The following is a 27,673-nucleotide window of genomic DNA, read 5'->3' on the forward strand; positions in this document are numbered from 1 at the left end:
GTCTTGTGAAATAGGTGAAAACTTGAATCAGACCTTGAAGATTGTACAGAAATTGCCTAATTAGAGGATAAAAAAGAAGAAAAAGTTATTTTAGGCATATGATGCAATATGGGTTTGAGGAAAAAGATATCATAATTGTTGAATAATAAAGAGATTTTCTTGAAGTGGATGTGGGTGTTGTAGTCTAGAGAAAATAATGTTACATGAAGTTGGGTGGAACCGGGTGGCAGAGAGTCTTGGATGTCTGGCCAAGGGGCATCCTATAGGCTATGGATTCTTCCTAATATTTCCCAAAAGAGCCCTTTTAATTTCCCTGGAAAGTTGTGGGGGAAGAAAAAAAGGAGGTCCCTTTACCCTTTGTTTGCTTCCATGATAAAAATCCACACAGATTCTTAGAGTATTTGTAGGAACAGCTATTGGTAGGAGAAAAAAAGGCTTATGATAACTACTATGTGACCTACTATGCAGATCTTTAGATATGAAGGTTTATAAGATTTTTTAAAAAACTTCTTTTAAGTAATACTAGCAAACCCAGAAGATGTTAATCTTGGTCAGGAAAAAAAAAATTGTGGTAGAGAATGAAGGATCAGTAATAGTGGCAAAAATGCTATATAGCGCTTATTCTGTTTCTATGCTAGCAGTTGTGCCATGCACTTCGCATGTGTTATCACCTTTCAGCCATCCTCACAAAATTCCTCTGAGGCACATAATAGAGCACTGAGTCCATGTTTTACTTATAGAAGCTGATGCTTGGAGGAATTGAGTAACTTACCCAGGGATATGTAACTGGTAATTGATCTTAACACTGAACTATATGGCCTCAAAGTTTGAGTAATGCTGATAAAACAAAATCCAATACATTTCTCTCTTCTGGTACTTTTCAGAGTCTTGAATAAGCATTTCCAAGAAGAGAACCTCATTGGAAATAGAAAGTTTTATTTCAGGGTGAAGTTAAGAGACTAGGCAATATTTTGGGAACAAGATGAAGAACATAATCTCCTTTGGTGGTTTAGACAAATGCTTAAAATTGAAAGATATTTCAAAGTGGAATCTTTAAGACTTTGAGACATTTGATTCTATTTCTAAAATGGTGAGGAAAGAATAAAAAGTGACTATATATGGTTTTGAGCCTAGCAAAATACTGAATTCTAGAAAGCATCTAGTGAATTTTAGTCAGGCACCTATTTGAGGTAATATTTTTTGTATATTTGTTTCAGGAAAGTTGAATAAATTATAGGTAGATTTTTTTTCCTTGAAGTAGTCTTTGACTGAAGCATAAGTGAGAATTTAAAACTGAAAATATAGATCCTTAATCGCAGTACAGGTGATAATTTCACTAACACCTTCACTGTAGGAGAGAAAAAAAGCAAACAAATGAGATAAAGAATCAGTTACTAAAAAAAAAAGTCAGAAGCTTTATAGTATGGTGGTTAAGTGAAACAGAGCTGACAGGGTTCATCCTAGCTCTTTAATTTACCAGTTGTAAACATTTGGACAAGCTGTTTTGCTTCAGTGTATCTCAGCATCTTACCTATAACATGGGGAAAGTAATAATCATCTATTTCCTAAGGATATTTTGAGTATTAACTGAGTAGATCTATGCCTGGTGCTTAGAAGTACTCCTTATTTATTAAGCATAAAAATAAAAAGGAAATTAGTAATACTCCCTGTAAGAAAATAAGGGAAGTATAAGGAAAGAGGGTAAAAAGATCATATAGCCAAAGAAGAATTTGAGGGTAACTATTTTTTGATGGGAAATCACTGAAGATTTAAAAAGTTAGTTTCAATTGTATACTGAGATCAGAGTCATTATTTCTTAGCAATATTATTTCGTAAAGATAAAGAGCTTGGTTAGGTAAAAAAAAAAATGATGTGAAATGTGGAAACTGCTGACTTGAAATTTGGAGTATAAAGGATAAAAATATAAGTTAGATAAGAGACTCACATAACCCCTGCAACTCAAGAGTGAATGGCTTGTGTTAAAGAATAAAAAGAATCTTGAAATTGTAGATGCAATATACAGATAAGATTATTAAAGGGAACAAAATGACATAGGAGTGATGGAAAGATAACAGTCTAGGGTGTTAAGGTCCTAACCCATGAAGAGTAGGAAGTCTGAGTGGGAGATCACGATTTTGTCTACAGTGAAAAGAATGAGAATATGGGGGGGGGGGGGAGTGGCTTTAAAAGCCGAAGAGGTTGAAATAGTCATTTGTAGATAAGTAGGCTTATTTTTGAAAATTATGATTTCTTTCAAGTGATTAAAAACTATCAATTGAAAGGTAGATAATACACATGGGATTCAATGGTTGGAGAGAAGGATAAAGATTAGAATAGCAATTATGAGGAAAGCAAGCTATGGAGTAGTAATCAATTGGAAAAGACCTTTTAGAAATTGAACATGAGTTTGTATTAGGGCTTTGCGGTTCCATATATTTCAAACAAGAAGGGTAGGATACTTGTCAGGATGTGAAACTAGAGGTGACAATTACATATTTAAATAGTTTATTAATTTTTTTGTAGAGCAGTATTCATATTTATTTAATAGAACTCAAAGCAGAGGTTTGGGAAGATGATTACTTGAGTAATGTCACTCAATTAGCTATAATAGATTCCAAATTACATTTGAAATTTGTCATTCATTGCTATTTTGCTATGCATATAATAGACCTCGACAGTCTGTTACTGTAGATTTGCTTGAAGGTAAGTTTATTTATTATGGGGTTTATTTATAATTATATTCTAAAACTGTCACTTGTTAACAAGAATCCATTTCATAGTTTGTAATCACTTTTTAGTTCTTATTTTCCAAAAACCTAGTAAAATTTACTTTTGATTGACTATTAACAAATCCTGAATTTTTTTTTTAAGAAAGCTACTTTATATTCCAAAGGATCCACTATTTTAAAATTATAAACTACTTCAAAATTTTTTGCAGTAATTTAGCCTTCGACATTTAAGGCAGAATTCTTAAATAGACATTCATGCTATAAATAAAAATGTTATACTTTTATATTTAAAGATAAAATTCTGGAGTTCCCGTCGTGGCGCAGTGGTTAACGAATCCGACTAGGAACCATGAGGTTGCGGGTTCGATCCCTGCCTTTGCTCGGTGGGTCAAGGTACCGGCGTTGCTATGAGCTGTGGTGTAGGTCGCAGACGCGGCTCGGATCCTGCGTTGCTGTGGCTCTGGCGTAGGCTGGCAGCTACAGCTCCGATTAGACCCCTAGCCTGGGAACCTCCATATGCCGCAGGAGCGGCCCAAGAAATGGCAAAAAGACAAAAAAAAAAAAAACAAAAAAAAAAACCCAAAAAATAAAGATAAAATTCTGTGAAAAAATACCTGTGTGCTTCATAATCACTATCTGATAAGTATACAAAGAGTTTTTAACAGTATATATCCTTTTTAAATGTTATTTATACAAATATTTTAATATATTATTGCTATATAGATATTTATTTACTTACACCGTCAAGATATATATCAGAAATTTTACTGAATGATTTTTTCTTGAAACCACTTAAACTTTCAGTCTGCATAGTAAATAGGAATAAATGTATTTATAGGATACCAGAGAAACAAATATATTATACATTGAAGTGTTTCTTATGAATTTTTCTGTTCTGTTTGTGTGGTTGAGAATAACCATCAAAGCTATTTTTTAATCTAATTAATAGACTCTTTCAAAGTAATGGCCTTACTTTAACGTATTCGCAGTTCTCATATATTAGAACAATTTTTACAACTAATATTTTAAAAAACAACTGAAATGCAAACTTTCTGGATTCTAGTTATTGCCATAAGTTAAATTTGTAAAGGAGGGAGGCTTTTGTGTTTGAGCATAATATATGATTAATAGATAAATAATAGATAACTCATCATGTTTTTTACTTCATTACATGTTTATTAATTTTAGGAATTTAAGCAAGAAAATATATTTAGCTACAATTTACTATGACATTTCAATAATCTTATCCCTTAAAGCTCAAATTTATATAATTTTCTCTCATTTTATTTAAAATATTAAACTTTGGGAGTTCCCGTCATGGTGCAGTGGAAACGAATCCGACTAGGAACCATGAGGTTGCAGGTTCGATCCCTGGCCTTGCTTAGTGGGTTAAGGATCCAGCGTTGCCATGAGCTGTGGTGTATGTCTCAGATGTGGCTCAGATCTGTCATTGCTGTGGCTGTGGTGTAGGCCGGCAGCTGTAGCTCCAATTAGACCCCTAGCCTGGGAACCTCCATATGCCGTGGGTGAGGCCCTAAAAAGAAAAAAAAAATTAAACTTTTACTTATCAGAATATGGTATTTAATAACAAATCCTTAGTGACTTTAAACATATTGTGTCCCAGAAATTTAGAATTATTCTTTTTATTTCTGTGAGAGAGAAACAGCATTAGAATTAAGGACAACATTGACTACAAGTTGTATAAATTATTAATATATGCCCAATATTTCATATATGAACTAAGTAAAAAGAAGGTTATTAAGTAAATTGACAGAAGTTAATATTAATCTGAGTGACCACAAATTCTGAGTCACATGATATTACTACTTTTTTCACATAGTCCTTTGCAATATTTCAAGAAAATTCATGTACCGGGCATAATGGATGTCATAATGAACTTGTGATACTTCAAATTGATTTTATCCTGATGGAAATAGAAGAGCCCAGCACACAAACCTCATGCTTCTGTAGGTCAATGAACTTGAATTCTAACCTATATTGGAATAAATGGCCCCTAGATTTATTTCACATCTATTTAGTCAGTGACCTCATAATTAACCTGTGATTACTAAAGATATCTTAACTACTCCATTGAAATATGTACAGTAGCAATTGTAACCAGAGGTGGGAAAATAAAACCTTTACTCTTCAATTCAGGGTACATAGAGTAACACAAAGTCAATAGCATATGTTTCTGCATAGAATTACATGGAAAATAAGATATTAGGATAATTATTAATTACTGAGAATGAAACTCTCTCTGGACAAATGACTTTATAAAATGAATTTATTACAAATAGCAAAAATAGAAAACAGAGGATTCAAAGTTTTTTTTTTATTTTTTATGAGGTTTTACTTCTGAATGTAGCTTCTTTCCCCTTTTAAAATATGATTTAACAAAAATCTTGGTATGACTCAACATTAAGTATAATTTTCTTCCAAGTATCTTAGGTTTTAATTTAAGAATCAGCAGAGGAGTGGACTATTTAAAACATGATCTGATGTTAGAACCAGTCTTACTTTGTTACTTGAGAACAGTGAGTTAAGCAAGAGCCTGTGAAATTTTTATCCTTTCTTTTACTCGTAAATGCTTTATTCTAACCAAATTAGAGCTTTTGAAATATTAAATGCATACATGTAACTGTATTAAGTGTTTTCATCTGCTTTTCCTGACATTGCTGAACCTTTAAAGTTATGCTTTTGCTCATATATGAGTAATTTTGATGGATATATATTAATATAAAACATAATATCTGTATGGAATTTTGCCTATACTATAAAACTACCCCATTTTATCTCTTAAGAAATATTATATATTGAGGGTGCTACTTAAGCGATGATATTTGCTGGGTAAAAATATAGCTTTTAAAAAAGATAAAATCTTAGTATCTTACACACACTTTAAGGTTATTCTGTTAGACATGAGATGTTTTAAAACTATCTTAATGAATTGTTCATCAAGTATATTATGGTTTCATATGATGTATCTTATATGTAGTATATAGTATGTATATGGTTTAGAAATGAAATGAACAACAAATTTGACTCCTAATTTTTTGTGCTTATTTTCAACACAGGCTGATGATGCTACAATCTATTATACCCCTCATCTATATAAATGTTTAGTGTTTAGCATAAATGATAAATTATTATGGCAAGTTGTTAAAATGCTGTTAGTTACTTGTTTATTAATATGAGGTTAATGTTTACATTTTCAGACGGGCTCTAAATTTATTAAAATTAATATTTTAGAAGATAATATGATATTAAGAACTCAGAACTGCAAATTTAATTGCTTTTAAGTATGGAACCCTAAATTCATGTGGAATCAACTTGTTGGTGATGTTCAACATATTAAGTAGGTGGATACTTTTATGCCAAAGTAAACCTCATTTCACCACTTCTTTCAATCCCCGACTGTATTCATTGATAGGAAAATGACTTTCAGTTTTACTCATTAAATTTCCTGAATTTTTGTTTGAGATCTCTTTTCCCCCAAGAAAACAAGAGGGAAAGAAAAGAGACTACTATTCATGAATATGGTCAGGATACCTTTAATACTCATGTGAATTTTTATCAGTCACCATCATGATTTCAAGTCATGAGTTTATTTTTACATGCTTATGCATGCATATTTACATGCATTAGTTACTTAATTGATCTTAAATCCATTAAATTTGAATGAATAGGAGAAAAATTTGTTCACAGGATTTTGTTCTCGTTCTATTACATTTTATTTTATTTTGTTTTGTTTAAATAATCAGTTTAAGGCTTATAAAGGTTGATTTGCTCCTGAACTGCTTTATTCCCAGACATTGCCATCTTCCCCAACTACCACCAAGTCCTCTCCATCTGATCCCATGACCACCTCCAGAGCTAATCAGGTACAGTATCATCCTGTCATCTACACCATACTTTTCACGGGTGATTGCCTGCATACTGGAGAAAAAGATAATGGTGGGTTAAGGATGTATTCTTTCATTCACATATGTGCACCATGGTCAGATTCCAGAAACCTGGGAAAGAAATATCAATTATTCCTGAAAATTTATATGCATTTTTAGCTTTAGATAACAAAAATATATTCAGATGGTAGACTACTAGAATTTTGGAACTTCCCCTTAAAATTACAACTTTATGGAGCTCTAGGGGTTATTTATTAAGTTGGTGTTTATACTCTCCCTTTCTGTTTCCCCCTAGGGTTCTTGGTATATAAGTTAAGAATATCATATATGTAAAAATAAATGCATAAATATGACTTATTGAGCAAAGGTGTATCTTTAAATGTGAATGCATTTTTAGTTACTTTTTATTTCAGATATGCCTTACTGTGTAACAATTTTAAACTTTCAGTGAAAAGCATTTCTAGCATTCTAAAAGTAGCTGAAAATTGGTATTTGTGATAATTTTAATGTTATTTAACAACTCAGGAAATGGTATTTCTTACAATTTAATAGTAGCATTTTATTTGCTGCAGTGGCAAACTTTGCGATTAGAAATATACCTTAGTTTGATTTGATGTTTGTTTTGGTACTGAACATTTGTAGGACATTCTTCTAAAATGTAGTTATTTTGGCACATTTCAGGAAATCATCTAAAATATTTTATGTAATACAGAGCCTTGCTGTACTTTAACATGACAAATGTTCAAAATTATATTTATTAAAATGATTAAACACGTTTTCATTTTGTCTGAGTTGAGCTTCATTTAGGTGAGAAATGTTATTTTCTTTAATATTTCTACTTTTTTACCAGTATAAGCCCTCATGGGATTATTTAAATATTAAATAAGAGCTTATTTTTAATATATTTTCGTATAGGTGGTTAATAAATTATTAACTTTGAACTATTTTTGCTAAATATATTAAATGTGGTTTTTGAATATGATCTAATATAAGGCTATCAGAATTATTTTGCTCATTTATCAATTCTAGCACTTTTGCAACCTCAAGAAAAAATTTTGAATGACTCAAAACAAAACAAAAATTTAGGCTGTTATTCTATAATAAGAGCTTGATTTTTATTTTATGCAGTCATGTTTCCTTCAAACAAAAATACTTTATAATGCTCAAATTTTAGCCCTAATAAATTTGTTAAAAAAGTGAACATCTCTAGTGATGAAACTCAGCACTTCTCTTTGAAGGTAATGGTACTACATAAAGTGAGAACCGAGCTTATATTAGTGAAGCATGAAGTTAAAAATTGTATATACATTTTCACTCATACCTTATCTCCTGTATGAAGTTTAATTATATATATATAGAAAAATATTGTGAAAACAGCTGACTTTATGTTTTTAATGTTTCTTTCATACTTCATCATTCTTTTCCAAATAAAAAGAAGGCAAATGAGTATAGCAGTAATAAAAACAAAACAAATGATTCTTCACAACATAAAAAGTAAAAAATCCTGAGTCTAGAAAGAAAAACCATCTCAATAATTTTGTCTTTTGAGTTAGATTTGTATTTTCTTTCATTTTTTATGTGAATGTGCATTTTTATAAAATAATTTCTTTAAAAGGTTATTTGTTGAAATTTAATATTTTTACCCTCTAGATGTGTTACTACCTCCACCTCTGTAAAATCTAGTATTTCTATCATTTGAAATAACAAGTCGTTTGTTGTTTTATACTCTGACCACTCTTTTCAGTTACGTTTGTTAAATATATGTTGTTTATACTTTGTTTTCTTCTGTTCTCATACAAACAAGCTTGACATCTCCTGGATAACATGAGGCAAGATATAAAAGAACAAAACAAAATCCTTAAATTCACTGAAGGAATTGTAGTTATCTTTCATCTTCCTGTTATTAGTAGTTTGTAATTATTTCATTCCCTATAGTATTTCCCAGTAGATTCTATTAATGTTGTAAGAGAGAAGATAATTTGGTTTTTGTTGTTCATTCAGTCTTTAGATAGTTCACAGTTGTTTCTTGTGGATAGTCTTAATTAATTCAGCTTTACTATATTGACTTATATCTTAAGAATAACCAAGATAGAAAAATAAGTTCTAAAGTGATCATCTTAACTCTTGTACTTTAAAAGACTTTTAAATCTATAGAAATATAACTTTCATTTCTGGTTTAAGTTTACTTTATTCTTACCCAGAAATTTAGCAGATATGTCTCCAATTACATAACTGGCAGAAATGGTTTTAAAGCCAGAGAATTATTCCATTTTATATTTCAAATTATTGTTTGTATTATAGCTAGTCTGATATCCTGTTAAAAGTAACTGTAAACTTTCCATGTGACTTTTTATAAACCAGTGTAAAGCACATTTAGAAAACTATTTGTGTTATTTTCATCAATAATGGCCACATGAGTTATGACTGAGTTTTCTTTCCAGAATAAATAGTTTGTGTTATAAAATAATGTGATATAAGGAAGTAAGGGACTATTAATATTTAGAAAACCCAAAAATAAAACTCACAGAAAATACATTAATGAATAAGTATTATCTGCAACTTTAACATTTACAGCTATTTTCTGTTCTTTTAAAAATGATTATAATATTTCAGTACATGCCAAATTTTACTTTCCTACCCTCATGTTTCCACAGATCAGACTTTTTTCAGATAAGTCTGACAGACTATAACTGTAGTGTTATGGATCTGTAAGGATTTCCCCCTGGAAAACTAAAGGACTGTCATATGAGAATTCTTATAGAAAGGTGATTAAATGTCCGGACTGGAGCCAAATTGCCTATGATTAAATCCTTGCTCTGCCCCTTGCTGAATAAATTGGGCCTGTTTCCCCTTCTGTGAGATTCAGATAATAAATTCATTAACTATTCTTAGAACGGTACTATTCTAGAATGTACTATTCACCATATAAATGTTAGGGTTTTGTTTATTTAGATATTTTTTTCTAAAATTTCTTTCAAATGATAATGAAAAGTATTATTCTTTAAGATGGTAAGAAATATAGCTTAAAACGGCTTAATAAAACTGAACTTTATCCTTAAAGAAAGATTATGATACTCATATTGCTTTTTCAATGCTATGATATTTCTGTAATCAAAAGTGTATGCTTTTTAAGATAAACTACTCTACAGTTATTTTGTTCTCTAGTCAGAGTACTAAGTTACTTGTTAACTAATAAATTACTATTATTTCCCTATTAAAGAAAAGTTAGTAGGGCTAATATTTTTATAACTTACACTTCTTTGCATGCACTGCATATTGCACTGTGCAAGTTTGTCATTTTTCACACGTGGAAATTTAAATAAGAAGCAAATATAAAGATATAAATAGAATTAGATTCTTTAATTAGTTTTCAAACTTTAAAAAGATAAAAAGCCAGAATCATTTGGATTTGATCATTTCTAAGTTACCTCAATAGTAATTCAACAAAATGGTTTTGATAATCAGTCAATGGTGTCAAAAATTAAATTCCAGTCTTAATTTTAGGTTCCTGATTGTTAGCTCTCCTGGGATTCTTCTCAAAGTTCAAGAAAAGAAAAGAATAAAAAGGATAATTCAGAAATATATGCTTCATAAATATTTATTTATGTACCAGTAAATCTGAAATTATCTATCAAAATATATGAAACAAATGAAAATAGGTTAACTCATATATAGCACCCTTGCTATAGTTACAGAGAAACAAAAACAAAACTCTGGTCCCTCTTTGATTTCATGACCATAGGTCTCAAATGAACCCTTAATTCTGTCAGGCAGTCATAAGCCCAGTCATTTTTTTTTTTTTTTTACTCTCTAGATGACTATTTCATAAGTTCTGTTCTTTCAACCCCTGTATTAATTTTCTGTTGCTGTATAACAGATTACCACAAATTTATTTGCTTGAACAGCACACCTTTATCATTTTATAGTTTTTATGGATGAAGAGTCCTGGCACTGTTAGCTGAGTCATCTGCTTATACTCTCACAGGACAGCAATCAAAGTATTGACTGGGGTGTGGTCTCATCCAGAAGATTGACTGGAGACTAATCTGATTTAAGTTCATCATCCAGGTTGATTCAGTTTTTTGAAGCTGTATGACTGAGTATCCTGACTTCTCACTGGCTGTTGGCAAGAGGAGAAGCTCAGATTCTAGCGGCTGCTCAGGTTCCCTCTGTGTGACAATCTCTACAGGCATTTCATTTGGGCTATTTGCTTCTTGCAGAGCCAGCAAGAAAATCTCTCCAGTGTGTGCTAGCAAGATGGGATCTTATTGAACCTAAACACAGAATGATTTCTCACCTCCTTTGCCACACAATATAACTTTATCAGAGTAGTGCCATTCCATCCCTTTGCCATATTCTGTTGATTAGAATCACATCACAGTTTCCACTCACATTTAAATGGAGGGCATTTTACAAAGTATAACGCCAGGGAAGCAGAGATCTTGGGGCCACCTGAGAATTGACCCAGATAGCTCTTACTCCATCCTCGCTTCTTGCTGATGACCTTTCTTCCTATTTCACTGAGAGAAATGGAAGCAGTCAGAAGAAAACTTCCACAGAGGCATATCAATGCCATTTATACCCACATATTCTTCCTCTCATCTATTATTATTGATAAACTTCCCTTGCTCCTATCTAAAACCAGTCATTTCAGTTGCACATTAAACCTCATTATTTTGCTTTACTCAAGGATGTGTCTTCAGAAGTTCTGCTTTCTATTTCCTTTATCTGTCAAGTTTTTTATCTCTGTAGGATCATTCCCATAGGATACATAAATTGTTTTCCCCCACTTTAAAGGACAAAAGAGAACTATTTTTATTTTAGTTTTTTATTTTTTGCTGTGTTCATGCATGCAGAAGTTCTGGGTCAAGGATTGAACCCTAGACACAGCAGTGACAATGCCATATCTTTAACCATGAGGCCACCAGGGAGCTCCAGAAACAAAATTGAATCCCACTTCCCTTACCACCTAATGTTCTATTTCTTATACCTCTTTGTATCAAAGTTCACAAAAGTCTTTACTTTCTTTTTTCCAATTTCTGTCCTCTTTTCTTTTTTTAAATATTATGGCTGCACTCATGGCATATGAAGTTCCTGGACCAAGGATTAAATCCAAGCCACAGCTGTGACCTACACCACAGCTTCAGCAACACTGGGTCCTTTAACCCACTGCACTGTGCTGGGAGTCAAACCTGCACCTCTGCAGTGACTCAAGCTGCTGCAGTTGGATTTTTAACCCACTGCCTCATGGCAGGAACTCCTTCCCATTTTTTTCTTAAATTCACTCCTGTCAGGTTTTTGCCTCCACCATTCTACCAAAACAGTGTTTGCTAGGGACATCAGTGATGACCACATAGCTAATTCCACTTGTCTTTTCTCAGTCCACATGTAACCTGACCTATCATCAGTGTTTGTATAATTTATCGCTTTCACTTTCTCGGTATACTTTCTTTACTTGGCTTCCAGAATATAATTGGACACCCTTGGTTTTCCTCCAGTATCATGCCTTGTACTTCATCTCAAAATCCTTTGCTTTGTCTTCCCCTCATCCTTTCTAAATGTTGGAGTGATCCAGGTCTTAGTACTTGAAACTCCTTCTGGGTATATACTTTCTCCTCCTGATACCTGGGCTTCTATATTCTGACATGACATGCAGAATTTATGTTTCCAGTGAGAGACAGGTTTACTATGAACCAATGAAGCTTAAGCCTTAAGATTCCTCACCTTACACAGGCTTATTACTAGGACCACCACCTAATTTTATGTTTATAATTTTGAATGTAGTATTTCCCAAAGATGTCCCCTAAAATTTTATAATATTCAGATTCCATGTAACTTAGGTTCACAGTTATCTCTAACCTAGGTCTCAGAGTGAAACTACAGACTATATTCAGTTTCCCACTCAGCATTTCCGCTTGCATATCAAAGGGACATCTTTAATTCGGAACTCAAAAAAATACCCCAAACCTGATCCATCTGATACCTTTACCATCTCAGTTGAAGCAATCCCATACATCTACTTGCTCAAATCAGAAATCTTAGATTGGTCTTCATCTCTTTTCTTTCATACCCTACGTCCAGTTCCTATAAGTAGTGTTGACTCTATCATTAAAATATAGAGAGAATATTGACCATTTCTCATTACATCTACTGCTACCCTAACCCAAGCCTGAATTATTACAGTAGCCTTCATGTAGTTTTCCCTTTCGTGTACATTTTCTCCCCAAAGTCTGTTTCCACTGAACAGACTGAATATTTCTTTTAGAATACTCATTGGTTTTTGGAGTTCCTGGTGGCTCAGTGGTTAAGGATCTGACATTGTCACTGCTGTGGCAGGGGTCACTGCTGTGGTGTGGATTCGATCTCTGGCCTGGGAACTTCCACATGCCATGGGTGTAGCCAAAAAAAAAAATTGTCAGTTTTTAAAAAATTTCTTTACCTACATCTGTGATAGTTTACAGTTGCACTCTGTGACAGCCAGTATCCCCCAAATAACATCCACTAACTTACCAAATCTGGCACTTACCATATTACCACTTTCACTTCATTTCCTACAACTTGCCTCCTTACTCTGCCTCAGCCAAATTCACTTGCTTGTGTTTCCTTGCAGACATTAAGCATGCTCTAGGCATGCTCTTGCCTCTCTGAATGAAATTCTTTTATCTCAGAGATCTGCTTGGCTAACAACTTTATAGCCATCAATCTTTGTTCATAATTCTCCTTCTCAATAACCTATTGAGAAAGGTATACCTGACCATGACATTGCAACCTGGCCCGCCCCTTCTCCTAGTTCTCCTCATTCCCTTTATATTGCTGTATTGTTTTTCCATTGCCTTATAGAATACTATTTATTTTGGGTTTTAAATTTATCGTGTATTGTCAGTCTTGCTTTCCTAGAAAGTAAGTTACATGAGAACAAAGATCTTTGTTTTATTCTTTGATATATTAGAAGTATTATCATGTAGTGTTAATAGGTTCTCAATATTTGTTGAATGACATATTTTTGGAAGGCTTATAGGCTTTATGTTTTAAAACTCATTTTTTATTTTTGAAAATCTCTTTTTCGAATGAAATCTTGGATAGAAGCGCTCTAAAAAATGTAAACCAGTAGGAAAGGGAATACTTTTGATTGTATAAAGAGGTTAAGTTAAAGGGATAAAGCTTTCTTTGATGGACTTCTGTTTTACTCTTTATAGCATTCAGAGCAGTTTGAAAGTTCTTTTGCTTTTTGCAGAAAAAAAATCAGGCTCTTATCTCAGATATTTTCATAATTATCCAACAAAATATAAAAATTAATTTTTATTTCCTTCAGTGTCGTGCGTCATGCGAGGTTAGAGTTCTTTAGAAGTGTATTTAAGAAAGTCCTGTAAAATGTGTGAAATTCAAATGTTCTTTTTAAATGAATTTATTGACTCTTATGCACATTAGATTTACTTATTACTGTTGGGATGAACCTTACATTGCTGATATTTGAGTGGAATTTCTTATGTCTCAATGTAGGATGCATGCATATCAAACTTCAGAAATTCCCAGGAATAAATTAAACCAAAACACAGAATCCATATTAAAAGAATGTGAAATTTTCATATTAGAGCATAAAACATTCCCTTAATAAATAGACTTAACAATAATTTTGGAAGGGAATATTTAATATAATAGAACTATCAATCCTTTTAATCTATTGCAGTTTTCATTTTATTCCATTTTTTTCCAGATTTATGGGAGAGTAAAAGAAGACAAGATGATTTTAATATTCAAGAAAAATAAATGCATGAGAATTACCATAACTAATAAAATAGTTACCAAGATAATAATACATATATAAGATTAAGTACCTCACTCAATATTACTATACTTACTATAAACCTATCATCATAAAAGCAATTTTGTATTAACACAAGCAAATGTAATTGGTCAGTGAAACACAAAGGAGATTTCAGAAATAGATCCAAGCATATATGAGAACTTACTGTATTCACTCGTACATTTAAAAAGTAGTGTAATTTAGGGATTAAGAAAACTGTAATCCTGGTGTTCCCGTAGTGGCTCAGTGGGTTACAAACCTGACTAGTATCCATGAGGATGCAGGTTTGATCCCTGGCCTCGCTCAGTGGGTTAAGGATCTGGTGTTGCCTTGAGCTGTGGTGTAGGTGGCAGATGTGGCTCGAATCCCGAGTTGCTGTGACTGACATAGGCCCACAGCTGCAGCTTCGATTAGAACCCTAACCTGGGATCTTCCGTATGCCACAGGTGCACCCCTAAAAAGCAAAACAAACAAACAACAACAACGAGAAAGAAAACTGCAATTAAATTTGCCACTTCCTAATTTCCAATTGATGGAAACATCCTTAACTTCACCATGTGTTTTCTCATTGTAAAATGAATGATAACAGTGCCTACCTTCTTAAGGTTGTCATGATTCTTAAATGAATCAGTACATAAAAAGAATTTAGAACACTGCCTAGTCCAGGGTAATATTTAAGTGTAATTTTATTCATTTTCAAAAAGGTTGTTTTATTTAATAAATGGTTTTGGCATACTTGACTATCCACCTGAAAGAAAATAAATTTGACCTCCACCTTGTACAATATGTAAAAGTAAATCTTAATGCATTAAAGATTGAAACTGTAAGGATATTTGATAAAATTGTAGTGTGTCAAATAAAGTAAGGATGACTTAGAAAGAAATCTGAAACATAAAAGAATAGGTCAAAACATTTAAATATATAAATATTTTATATTTTGATATAGTAGAATATACCATTAATAAGCAAAAGATGATATCCTTGGAAAAAATATGTTGAAGACATATGACAATGAATTCAAAACTCTTCTATACAGAGGACTCCTAGACTGATACTAAAACAAAAACTCAGGAGAAAAAAATAGGTAAAGATTATAAAAGGGAAATTATAGAAAGTGGAAAAGGAAATATCCAGTAAACATATGAAAGTATGTTTATCCTTACTAGTTGTCATAAAAATTTGAGTCAACCTCACAAGATTATGTTTTTTACCAGATAGACAGTTTTATGTGTGTGATAATACACATAGAGGTATACAGAAATTAACCTGTGTCTGTGCATGCTTATAAATTAAAAGTACTGGCAAGGATGTGGGAAATGATCATTCTCATACAGCGTCGACGTTAAGAAATGCTATAACATAGCTATTGAGAATCTACCCAGTAGGATGTGATACCCCAATACATAGAAATATAAAAACAATGTAAAAAATACTAAAACAAAGACATATATTGCAGTATCATTCACAGTGGCAAAAGTTGGAAAGCAATCTTTAAAAAGGTAGTTGAATAAATATGGCATTACAGAATACTATGCAGCAAAGCTATTAAAAATAATGAGTTAGAGCCATATAAATTGGACTAGAATAGTGTCCATAATATAGTAACTAAAGAAAGTTAAGTTACTAAGAAATACAGGGCCTTATTTTCAATAGTCAAAAAATATCTTGTATTCATATATCATCAGGGTGATGACAAGGAATATGAACATTATTAACTTTTCGTATTTTTGCTTTGTTTTTAAAATGTTAACTGAAAGAATATAAAACAAGATGAAAAAAAAAATGACTCCACTTGTGATACATGCAATGTTTTAAGGAATGTAAAGTGAGAACTATCCAAAAGATTGACAAAGATTGGACTTTCTTCTACATTAGATATCTATTTGAACATATATTTCCTAGTTTGGGGATGTTTTTTGAGGAATGCCAAGAAGGGTCACAAGAGAGGCTTCAGGACTAGAAGAGACACTTATTAACTGCCAAAGGATATGGCAGTTGTTTTATAGTTAAAGTTATGCCAAATTAAATTATGTAATATTTGTAATTTTTTCTTTGTTCTTTGTTAATTAATATATCAAAGGTTCTCAATTCTGGCCTCACATCAAAATTTCCTGTGGAGATTCTTATTTAATAGAGCTGACATGTCTTTAGGCATCTGTATTTGAAGAGTTAAAGAAATGTTTCATGAAGCCTCTTGATATCTGGGACATGCCATTTACTATGCGAAAAATGCACAGTAGTTTATTAAAAATGATAGCTATGTAATTGTGTATAGTACTATCTCTTCACAAACTTCCAGACTTTTTAAAATGAAATAGCACACTTTGAATATTGACACACACTAAATTAAAGAAAAATTACTTCATTTGTATACAAGTTGAAGGGCAAGTGTTACTTTTATCACTGAGAATAGTAAAGGTTTACTAATTAATACAATTTAAATCTAAGAAGAAATATTACACAAAAAGTGATTGTCTTTTCAGATAGCATTGTAGTCTCTTGACTATTATTACCAAATACAGTTAGAGGTTCTCTTACCTTGGAGATCTTTACATATGCAGATTACATTAGTATTTTTTAAGATTGTTTAGCAGTATTCTTGACACAAATTACGGCAAGGGGCTAGAGGAGAGCTTCCTAACCATACCCATTCCACTGCAGACTTCTGAGTTTGTTAGTGTGCTGTTCTATGGATGGTGTGTCCTTCATACCCAGGAATGGGCATCAGAGAATCTCCCTAAAGGCAAGTTAAGAATTACTTCCAAAAGCAGCACACCATTAATATTTTCAGGTTAGAATTATAACACACCATTTGATAAGTAAATAATGGGTTAGGTTATGTGACCTTCCAAAATCCCCTCTAAAGGTATGATTTCATATGAAGATATATTTGTAGTTATGGAAAGCCTAGGGCTTTTCAGGTTTTCAGATTGGTACACTTCAGGGAAAGAGAGTTATTGAAATATGGAATGTTCCTTATTTTACGTCTCATGTATGGCTAAGGCACTAGTAAAAATGCATAGTACTTTGTCTAGTATTGGCTGGTAAGTAGGCAGATTTGCATGCAATATTTCTTTCTTGACTGTCTATTTGGTAAAGGTGGTTTGTTTCATCAGCATCCTCCCTTCAATCATAGACCTGGTAGTTCTCACATACAGCATTTTCTCAAGACAGAGGCAAGTTATACATGCCTTTATGTAACCAGCACTAGTCTTGGTCCATGTATGTATATATACACACTTCAGCAGATTTTTTTTGATCTTTCAAATAAAGCCATATGAAATGGAAAACATAAAATAGGAGAATTGGGCAGTGTCTTTTGTGGCTCAGCGGGTTAGGAACCTGACTAGTATCCATGAGGATGTGTGTTCAATCCCTGGCCACTCTCACTCAGTAGGTTAAGGATCCTACGTTCCAGCTGTGCTGAAGGTCCCGGATGCAACTCAGATCCTGTGTTGCTGTGGCTGTGGCACAGGGCAGCAGCTGCAGCTCTGATTTGACCCCTAGCCTGGGGACTTCCATATGCCACAGGTGCAGCCCTAAAAAGCAAAGAAAAAAAATTAGGAGAACTGGGTAGTTATCAAGTTTATTTTCAACATTTTAATTTCATTTTCCAAATGCTTAGAGGAGTTCCCTTGTGGTCTAGCAGGTTAAGGTTCAGTTCTATCACTGCTGTGGCACTGGATCAAGTCTTGGCCTGGGAACTTCCTCACGCTGGGGGCATGGCCAAAAATAAATAAATTGATTAATTTAATTAAAATGCTTAAAAATATGTCTTCACATATTCTCTCAGGTAAGAAGAGTTTTGCCAGATTAAATAGTTTGATTCCTGCTCACTGTAAACAATTGTTTCTCTTTATTGTTTTTTTCTAATTTTTTTATCTTTGATTTGGGTAATATTCTGGTTGGTCTTTCTTGCCTTTTCTTCTGAACCTAGTACCTTGTAATTTATTTTAGTGGTCTTTGGTTTAGCTATTTTTTTCTTAAATTAGATAATACAGTCCTTCAATTATTCTTTTAAAATGTTTTTGGAAAAGGAAATGATCTCTTTCATTCACTAACTTTAAATTGCTTTTAGCCAAATAATAGTTATAAAATTAATGTATTCTCACTTGTGATTCATTAAATATTAGAAGTGAACTGTTTCAATCCACATATAGGAAAAGAACTTAGTTTTTTGACTACTAATACATTTTGTTAAATTGCAGGTGTTATTACTCTGAAGCTTTTTATATGTTAGTATGTGTTTGTTTATTCCAAGTATTAATATAATAATAATTCAGAGCATTTTTATTTCTTAATGACAGTCATTTTCAGTAATAAATTATCAACTTCCCTTTATTAGTAAGATACTGAAATGCAAACACCTATTATTTTTGACAAAATATTACCTTCAGAAAAACTGTTGGTGAAAGTAAAATATAAAAAATGTTGAAGTAGCTTGATTAGCAAATATAAAATACCTACAAGCAACTATAATTTGATTTTAATAATATTTTAAATCATGAAAAATATAGCACATCAATCTGACATTAACTAATAATAATAATACTTAATTTAGTGGTAAATACAGCTTAATCAATTACTTATAAAAGCAAAAGAACCCAAATTGTGGAAGTTTTCTTAATAATTAATTACCAACTTACATAAGTTTAAATAGAGATTAATTTTCAGACACAGTTGAGACATTTACTTTCAATAATAACTTTTCAAATTGGTTTGCTTACATTATAGAATATTAAATTATCTGTGAACAAACTCAGACTTTTAAATAGCTTTCTATTCCTAAATTAACTTTGTGGTTTTCCTAAACAGGCATTTGGCATAATTACATGATTCTTATTTATTAAAACTATTATTTAAAGTGTTCTTGTTTTAAAACTTAAAAATGCTTTCTAAATCTGCTTTTCTATCACTTGTCAACTCATTTTATTCGCTTTTAAATATTTTATCTTGTTCATTATGCCACATGACTGGAAGCTTCATGAAAGCAAGATCTTATCCTTTTTATTTAACTCTGTAGCTCCACCATCTGGAACACTACCTAGCATTCAGTAAATAACTGTCCATTGAATATCAGAAATGTACTAAATTTATTTTAAATCAATTGCTTATTCTGTTTTTGCAAAATTTATTTATTCAGCAGCCTAAGTTGATGATAATTTTTCCATTTCCTTCTGTTACATTGCTTTTTAAAAATTAAAATAAGGCAAGGTTTACATAGTAAGGAAAAAGTAGCTCATCTGAAACCAAATCTGTTATTTTATTTATTTCAGTTTTATCTGCATTTTATTTTACACTGTTTAATTCAAATTCTACAAATACACTTACATGTATTTTTAAATTTTGTATAGATATTTTCCACATTATTTTATAGTTTCATATAGTGTCTTTACACTGTTCTGTGTGTATGACATTTACCATGTTTTGGAGTATTTCCCAGAAGGATCACAGAAGGAGAGAAACTAAGTTAAAGATTATGCTCATTTTATAACTTAATGAATTCTACAAGGTGATTTCCAAGAGCTAATATACACTGCTAAATAATGTTTAAAAGAAAGAAATTAATAAACCATTCTCTCATTTACATTTGGTTTAATTTGGTGATAAATTTTGCTGGTCTACTTTGAATGTTGTTATTTTAGAAGTTAAATATTTTCTTGTCCTACACACTAGGGGTTCACTCTTTGGTGAAGTGTTTGTTCACTTTTAGTTTCCACTAGAATACTTTGTCCATTTGTCTGACTTTAAATACTATCTCTGTATTAACTCTCAAATTTCTTCTGATCTTCAGGCCCATAGCCAGTCACCTACTTGACATCTTCACTTGGATGCTTGGTAGGCATTTCAAACTAAATATATTCAAAATAGAATTCTTGATTCCCTCTGGCCTTACCTTTCACCCCCTTTTCATCATCTGCTTCAATGAACATAGACCCTACTTTCATGTTCAAAGCTGTTTTTCACTTTTTAAATTGACTATTACAATGTTTAAAATATTAAGTGAAAGTATTGGTTTTCATATAAAAAGCCCAGATATTTAAAATACCGTTATTTCATTAATCAGCATTAAGAATGGTGAACATAACATCTTACTATATATGCCCTGAAAGAGCTGAGCCAAGACGAGTGGGTTTAAAGTAATAGTAATAATAGCTAGTTTCAAAGATCTCTTTGATAAATTGACACATGGATGGTGATGACAAATAAGACTGCCAGAAATTTATCCTCAATTTAGTAAAATCAAAATAATCATTAAGAAGATAATTCCCCAAATTATTTTATTTGTAAATAGTAAGTGTCCCTATAGTATTTTATCATTTACAGCTCTCATGGTTTCTTCATAATTACTTGACTTCTAGGATTATTCTTTTTTTGGTATAATTATGTCTAGAGTGCTTGTCACCCCAACATAGTAGACATAGTTTGAAATACTTTTTTCTCTTCTTCTTAACCTATAAAGAACAGATTTCTCCTATTTTTCTTATTCCTAAGTGGATCCCTCTATGAAATGTAATATGATATATTTTTTTAAATATGCAGCAGTCACCAAAGGGGGGGGCGGGAGGGGGATAAACTTTGAATAATGCTTCAAGGGGCCAAGTGAAAAATATATTACGTTAAAAAGAATAGTTCACTTAAACTTATTTGCTTTTAGAAATTTTGTGGTGATGATCATTCATTTTCTGTCTTGTTCCAAAGAGACACAAAAAAGAAATATACTGTCTTGTCATTCTCTGCCATATCTTACAGCCAGAGGGAAATATAAAGTATAGCCCTTTGGAAGAAGATAAAAAATGGAAGTACAATTTCCACAAAACTTTTTAAAGTCAATTATTTTGAGGTAGAAATGGGATTGCTTGAAGCAAGAAAAGGTGTGGGAGGTAATTGTACCAGTTATGAACTGTGATTCTGATTCAGTAGATACTGTCATTCGTCGTCTTATTAATTGATCCATTTATCACTTAATCAAATAAATACTAACATGTTTGTATTCTAGACCTTTAGTCTGAGCACGTTTTTCAGTCTGACCACTTGTTTTTATGGCTAAAGAAGCCTAGCCACAAGCTTAATGAATGAGAAACAACAAAATAACACAAGAAAAACATAATACATTGATGAAAAGTTAAGAAAAAGGCATAGAGTGCATATTTAATTATTACAATCTTATTGGATTTTTAAAAATTTATTACAGTTGATTTATAATGTACTGTCAATTTCTTCTGTACAGCAAAGTGACCTAGTTTTATATATATATATTTTCTTTTTCTCATATTACCTTCCATCATGTTCCATCACAAGTGATTGGATATAGTTCCCTGTGCCTTAGTGGACTTTTAAATCACCTTGCTTCTGTGTTACTGATTTCAGTTATTTTATGACAAGATTAAAATATCTGTATATTTCTTTTTGTAGGTTTAGGTGTGGTTGTAATATAATCTTTGAATTTTAGATTTTAGAGATAAATTTATGTTTGTTTTAAGAACCCAGAGTCATATTTTATACACACACAGACACCTATGTGACCATGATGGAATCTTTCAAATAGTTTATTATTTAATTCTTACATAAATCCATTTTTTTTGCTTTTTTTAAAACAGCTATCTAACCGATTACTTCAACCAAGTGTTAAGAGAAAATGTAAAATTAAGTAAGACTACTGGTCTTCGGAAGATAACATTTGTAAGATAAATATTGTTGCACTCAAATATGTAAAAGGATATTATAGAATGAGTAATGTAATAAAAAATATGGAAAATTACTTTTAACACTTATGGTTTTAGAGAACCAGGATTGAGTTTACAAAGCATATTACATTCAACCTGCTCTTGCAAGCTATTTAAGATTTCAATAAGTCAACAACAACAACAACAAAAAAAAGGATTTCCCATCATGGTTCAGTGGTTAACGTATCCAACTAGAAACCATGGGTTGTGGGTTCGATCCCTCACCTCGCCCAGTGGGTTGGGGATCCGGCGTTGCCGTGAGCTGTGGTGTGGTTTGTAGGCACGGCTCGAATTCCACGTTGCTGTGGCTGTGGTGTAGGCTGGTGGCTACAGCTCCTATTAGACCCCCTAGCCTGGGAACCTCCATATGCCGTGGGTGCAGCCCTAGAAAAGACAAAAAAAATGAAGATTTCAATAAGCAAAAGTGTATAAGTTCAGAGGGAAAAGCAGTGTGGGCATGTAGGTAACATTTTAGTCATTTGGAACAAATGAATGAACAAAGGCAAAGACCTAGAAAAACAACTAATATAGAGTATATTCAGGAACTAGCAGATTAAGTTCGGATTCAGCCTAGGATCTAGTCATAGAAGATGAAACTGGGAAGACAAGTTGGATACAGGGTGTGGAGAATTTGGAAAGTCTGTATAAGGAGTCTAGACAATTTAGTGGGTTGTTGGAGAGGGATCACTGAAGGCTGTTGAGTATGTTTTTTTTTTTTTTAATAATACTAAAATAAAAACTCACCCACAATCTTATCAAGTTGTCTGATTTTATAGGTGCTGATGAAACTGAAGTGATTTGACAGAGGTCACACAAAGAGCCAGAGTGAAATCCTGTATGTCCTAACTGCCCCTTCTAGATTCTTTTTGTTATACTACACATTACTTTAGATAGGCTAAAACAGTAGGACTGGCAGGAAGCATTTCAGGGAAAAAATCAACAGTGCATAACAGGATGTAGAAATCTAGGGAGGAATAGAAAGCACAGATGGCTTCCAGGTTTAAAACCTGTGTTGGCAGTGGATGGGAGTAAGGATATATGAGAAAAAACAGCATGGTATTTTATGATAGATATTAAGGCATGCTTATGAAAACTGTATTGCCTGGGATTTGGTTATCAAAATTAAGTAGATTAAACAGGCTAGGAAGAGCTGCTTTTTAAATTCTTTTTGGATACTTATATTCATTTAGCTCCACTGTACATATGTTGTCAAAGTGGTACTTTTTGTAAAAGAGAAGTTATTTATATACAATCGGTAATCACAAGACAAGATACACTTTTTCAGTTTACTTTGGTTAGCAGTTAAGAGTCGATCCCCCCAATGACACATGCATCTCCATTAGACACTGATAAATGGTGCCTAATAAACTAATTAATAAAGTAGCCTTAGCTATAATACATTAGGGAAATGAAGGGGATTTATCCTATTAGATCATGTAGGGTATAAATCTTAGTAAAAGATACATTAAATAATCCACTTGTGTCCCTTTACCTGAATTACACATCTTGACTTTTGGAGCATTAAGAGATACTTAAAATGTCAGTATTTCTCTTAGAAAGGCAAATAACTACATGATATGATAAGAATGTATTTTCAAAGATACTATTTTGTCGATTACAAATCATTGAAGTCCAACTCAAAGTGTCTTAAACCCCCTCCCCCAGAAAAAAAGGGAAATTATATTGATTCTGTCCTGGCTTTAGACAGATTCAGATGCCAGAACACTATCAGAAACCTCTCTCTATTTCTGAAGTGTCCTTTTATTTAACTTTTTTCAGTCAAGTTCTTCCTCTTTCTATATAGTGGCAAGATAGCACTAGTAATATCAGGCTTGTGTTCTACTAGATTAGGCATACAGTTACTTCTATCCCAACAATTTTACAGATTCTTCAGCTTAACTCTTACTGGACTAGGTTAACTCTTACTGGACTATCTTGAATCATGTGCTCAGTTCTAAATCCATATCTGCCAGAGGTGTGGAAAGTGTGATATGCAGACTTACGTCATGTTTCCATTTCTAGAGGTATTGGTTAGTTGTCAGACTTAACTAAAGTACATGCACTAAGAATTAGAGAGGGTATTTCCTGATGGAAAACTGGCTAGACTTGCTAGACTTTAGACTTGGTGTTTCTTGCTAGAAGGAAGGCCAATGTCAGCTAACTGAATGAAATAACAGGTATAGGGATTGCTTTAAAAATGTAAAGCAATACATATCTAGTGTGTAATATGGCAGTCTTAAATAAAATAGTTCATACTATTAATTGATCTATCTTAAATTATAATAGAACTTGTTTTGCATTTACTTTAAGATATGGCTTTACGAAATAGTTCAGTAATATTCCTACCATGATAATGAAGAAATAGGAGGCCTACAAAAACTCTTATACCATTTTAAGACCGTAATGAGTTGGAGTTTTTATTTGGCAAAGGAGTAAATGTGTTATTTAAATGCTTACTTTTAATCAGATCAATATTAAAGGCTATCCATTTGGTATTTTTAACTATTTTCAGAGTATTCCCATAGAGGTTCTTCTTTTGTGTTGCAAATGAAGAAAAGTCACTTCATTACTTTTTTTTCTGAAAAGTTGATGCTAGCAAAATTAGTGCAATTATTACCTCATGTTTATTTAATATAACAATTCTAAATCTAAGAATAAGGAAAACTAAAGTAAAATCTTTTAATTTAAAATAATACTGTCATTAGGGAGTTTCTGTTGTCTTGGTGCAGTGGAAATGAATCCGACTAAGAACCATGAGGTTGCAGGTTCGATCCCTTGCCTCGCTCAGTGGGCTAAGGATCTGGCATTGCTGCGAGCTGTGGTATAGGCCACAGACATGGCTCGGATCCTGCATGGCTGTGGCTGTGGCTGTGGCTGGCAGCTATAGCTCCTATTAGACCCCTAGCCTGGGAATCTCCATATGCGGTGGGTGTGGACCTAAAAAGCAAAATAAAAATAAAAATAATATTGACATTCAAGCAGATCTCACTACTGAAATGAGTTTACATTTGAACAGTAACTCTCCAACACAAGGATAACAGAGCAACCTCATGAGAATGTCTGATAGTAAAGAATAAGATACTGATAATACAAAAAAGAAATATGGTCATCATCTCTGAAAGATTTTCCTACCACTGTTCCTTCCATTTAGGCTTTCTGTCTGCTTTGTACCCTTTATATATTTCTGTACCAGCACTTAACTTTACTTCACTGGTACATTTATACATCGGTTTTCTACAACTAATCTGAAAGTACCTTAAAGGCAGGAACAGTGCCACATGTGTCCTTTATCTCTAGCTCTCCTCACAGGGCCTGGGCCACTCAGAAAGCATTCCATGAAAGATTGGGTGGATGGTAGCAACTATAGGTCAGAGCTCTGAAGGGGAAGCTGGTTTCTAACTGTCAAGAATATATCTGATTTAGCTAATACATGTTAACACTAAATAGTTGTATGCTGTTTCAAGATCCAGTTTTTCTTTCAATTCTTTAGAAATAAGGAGATATATATATATATATATATATATATATATATATATATATATATATATATATATATAAAATTATGTAAGTCAGTGTGTTAATAGACTTCACTAATGAAATGAAGAAGTCATAGATACAGTTAAAATTTGCAATTTGTCATTTCATTGGGGAAACAAATACTGTCAATGCATAGGCTTTCCTTTTGGGTAAATGCTAGATAACTATATCTAAGAAGTAAGCAAATAGGCTACCTCACATAATTCTCCACACTTCTTTCTCTGACCCACACCCAGTATTCATTTGCTGCCGTCTCCAAGCTTCCACACTTGTGTCTCACTTTCTTTTTGGCTCTGATCTGACACATAAAATGGAAATATAACACTACTCTTTCTGAGATTTTATACAAATGAATTTATTTTTCTTTTTGTCACAACTTCTCTTTTTCAGAGGGTCTCCTTCCTGTGTCCATATTAGATTAATATTAGGTGTGCAAATAAATATGAATTATTTTAAATTTTTCAGGGAACAAAGACATTATAAACTAAGAGATCTTTCATGTCCTTGTGTCAGAAATAAAAGTTGTGTGACATTCTTTGGCTAGGATACTAAGTATTTATTAAATTTGGTTAATAACTTACATTTTCTTTGATTTTATAATTTCTAAGATCATTTATTTTAAGCAGAATTATTTAAAATTGCTACATCTTACAAGTACTAATATGCAGTCACTAATGTCTTCTCTTAACACTTTTATTTAGTTATATGTGGACAGATGTCAGTTATAACAACAAAATTTGGGGACTACATCAGTATTTGGTAAAACAGCAAATATGGCTGACAGTATTTTATATAAAATTATTTTAAATAGTTAAAACTAAAATTCAGGGAATATATTTACTATGTAGAGACATCTTTAATATAAAAGTAGATGATGTGAATAAATTTTCAAAGATACATACTTTTTGGAAGATGTTTAGTTACATTTATTGAAAGTTTACATACCACTTCTGAAATATACATTATTTCAGAATTTTTTGAATATTTAAAAGAAAGAAAAATGACTAAATGGAAAAATTTTAAAGGAAAGGCAAGCTAATGTGCTTATGTAAATGATGTAAGTACTGTGTACACATTTGCAGATTAGTCTGGAAGGATGGAACTAGTTCTAGAGTTAAGAAAAACCTGTAGTTGCAATAAATCTAGTATGAGACTAGAGTTCAGTGTTGTAAAAATTAACATCATTTTCACATACCTCATAGAAGCTTATGGTGATTTCAGAGTGGATGTTATAAAATTATATATTTTTTATTGACAACCTATAAGGTAATTCCCATAATTAACCATTCATGTGTTATTTTCTTTCTGAATTATAATCATACAGTCATTACATTGAGCAAAACAGTGATGCTAGAGTTTAAAATAATTTGAGAATAGCTTTTTTTTAAAGTTTTGGTTTATTAATATAGTTTTCTTCATGAGAAATTATGTTAGAATACCTCAGTTTGTCAGTATATGAATGTTTTCAACAATATTGCAAAAAAATTCTAATTTTGGAAAGAAATAATTATTCTGTAAAATATAATCATATTTAACATTCAGATATTTAAATCCTTAAAAGTAAATTTTCTTAATATTTCATGTGTACAGGATAAAATATAAGGATGATTCTAATTTATCTTTATAATTGGTGTAAGATGTAATCATGGTTTAACTTTCTAAATTACATCACTTTAATATACATCAGCATTTCAGACAAATAATTTTCTATCAAAAAGTCTGAACAAAATTAGCAAATTAACATGAATTAAAAAAATTATTTCTCATTCTACTTCTTGAAACTGAATATATTTAATCAGAGGAATGTGAGGGATATGTTTGACATTCCAAAGAAATATTTCTAGAAAATTTAGATTTTTTTTCAATAAAATGAAATGATTATATAGGCAGATCATAATGAAACAAAATTCTACTGTGACTATAAATTATAAGTGTGGGAAGAAAAGTTATGTGTGTGTGTAATATATGTAA

At 32.0% G+C, this 27,673-nt stretch overlaps 1 protein-coding gene across 16 annotated transcripts in view; it reads left to right on the plus strand.

Moving 5' to 3' along the window:
* NOVA1 (NOVA alternative splicing regulator 1) overlaps positions 1 to 27,673 on the plus strand; it is a 153,308-nt gene that overhangs the window by 121,217 nt on the left and 4,418 nt on the right. For 8 of the 16 annotated variants that reach the window (XM_021099192.2, XM_084969052.1, XM_084969053.1 and 5 more), the window contains one exon: positions 6,542 to 6,613. The exons of 7 other annotated variants lie outside the window; for them this stretch is intronic. In XM_021099192.2, the coding sequence (XP_020954851.1) occupies positions 6,542 to 6,613 (72 nt within the window). Of the gene's footprint in view, positions 1 to 6,541; positions 6,614 to 20,232; positions 20,277 to 27,673 lie in introns of all 16 variants that reach the window. One more of the 16 variants, XM_084969063.1, reaches the window with a different exon arrangement.

Source organism: Sus scrofa, chromosome 7 (assembly GCF_054392235.1).
Source record: "Sus scrofa isolate SSC_HxYL_T2T_F1_AM1 chromosome 7, Sscrofa_HxYL_maternal_Yorkshire_Landrace_v2.0, whole genome shotgun sequence".
Taxonomy (NCBI): Eukaryota; Metazoa; Chordata; class Mammalia; order Artiodactyla; family Suidae; genus Sus; species Sus scrofa.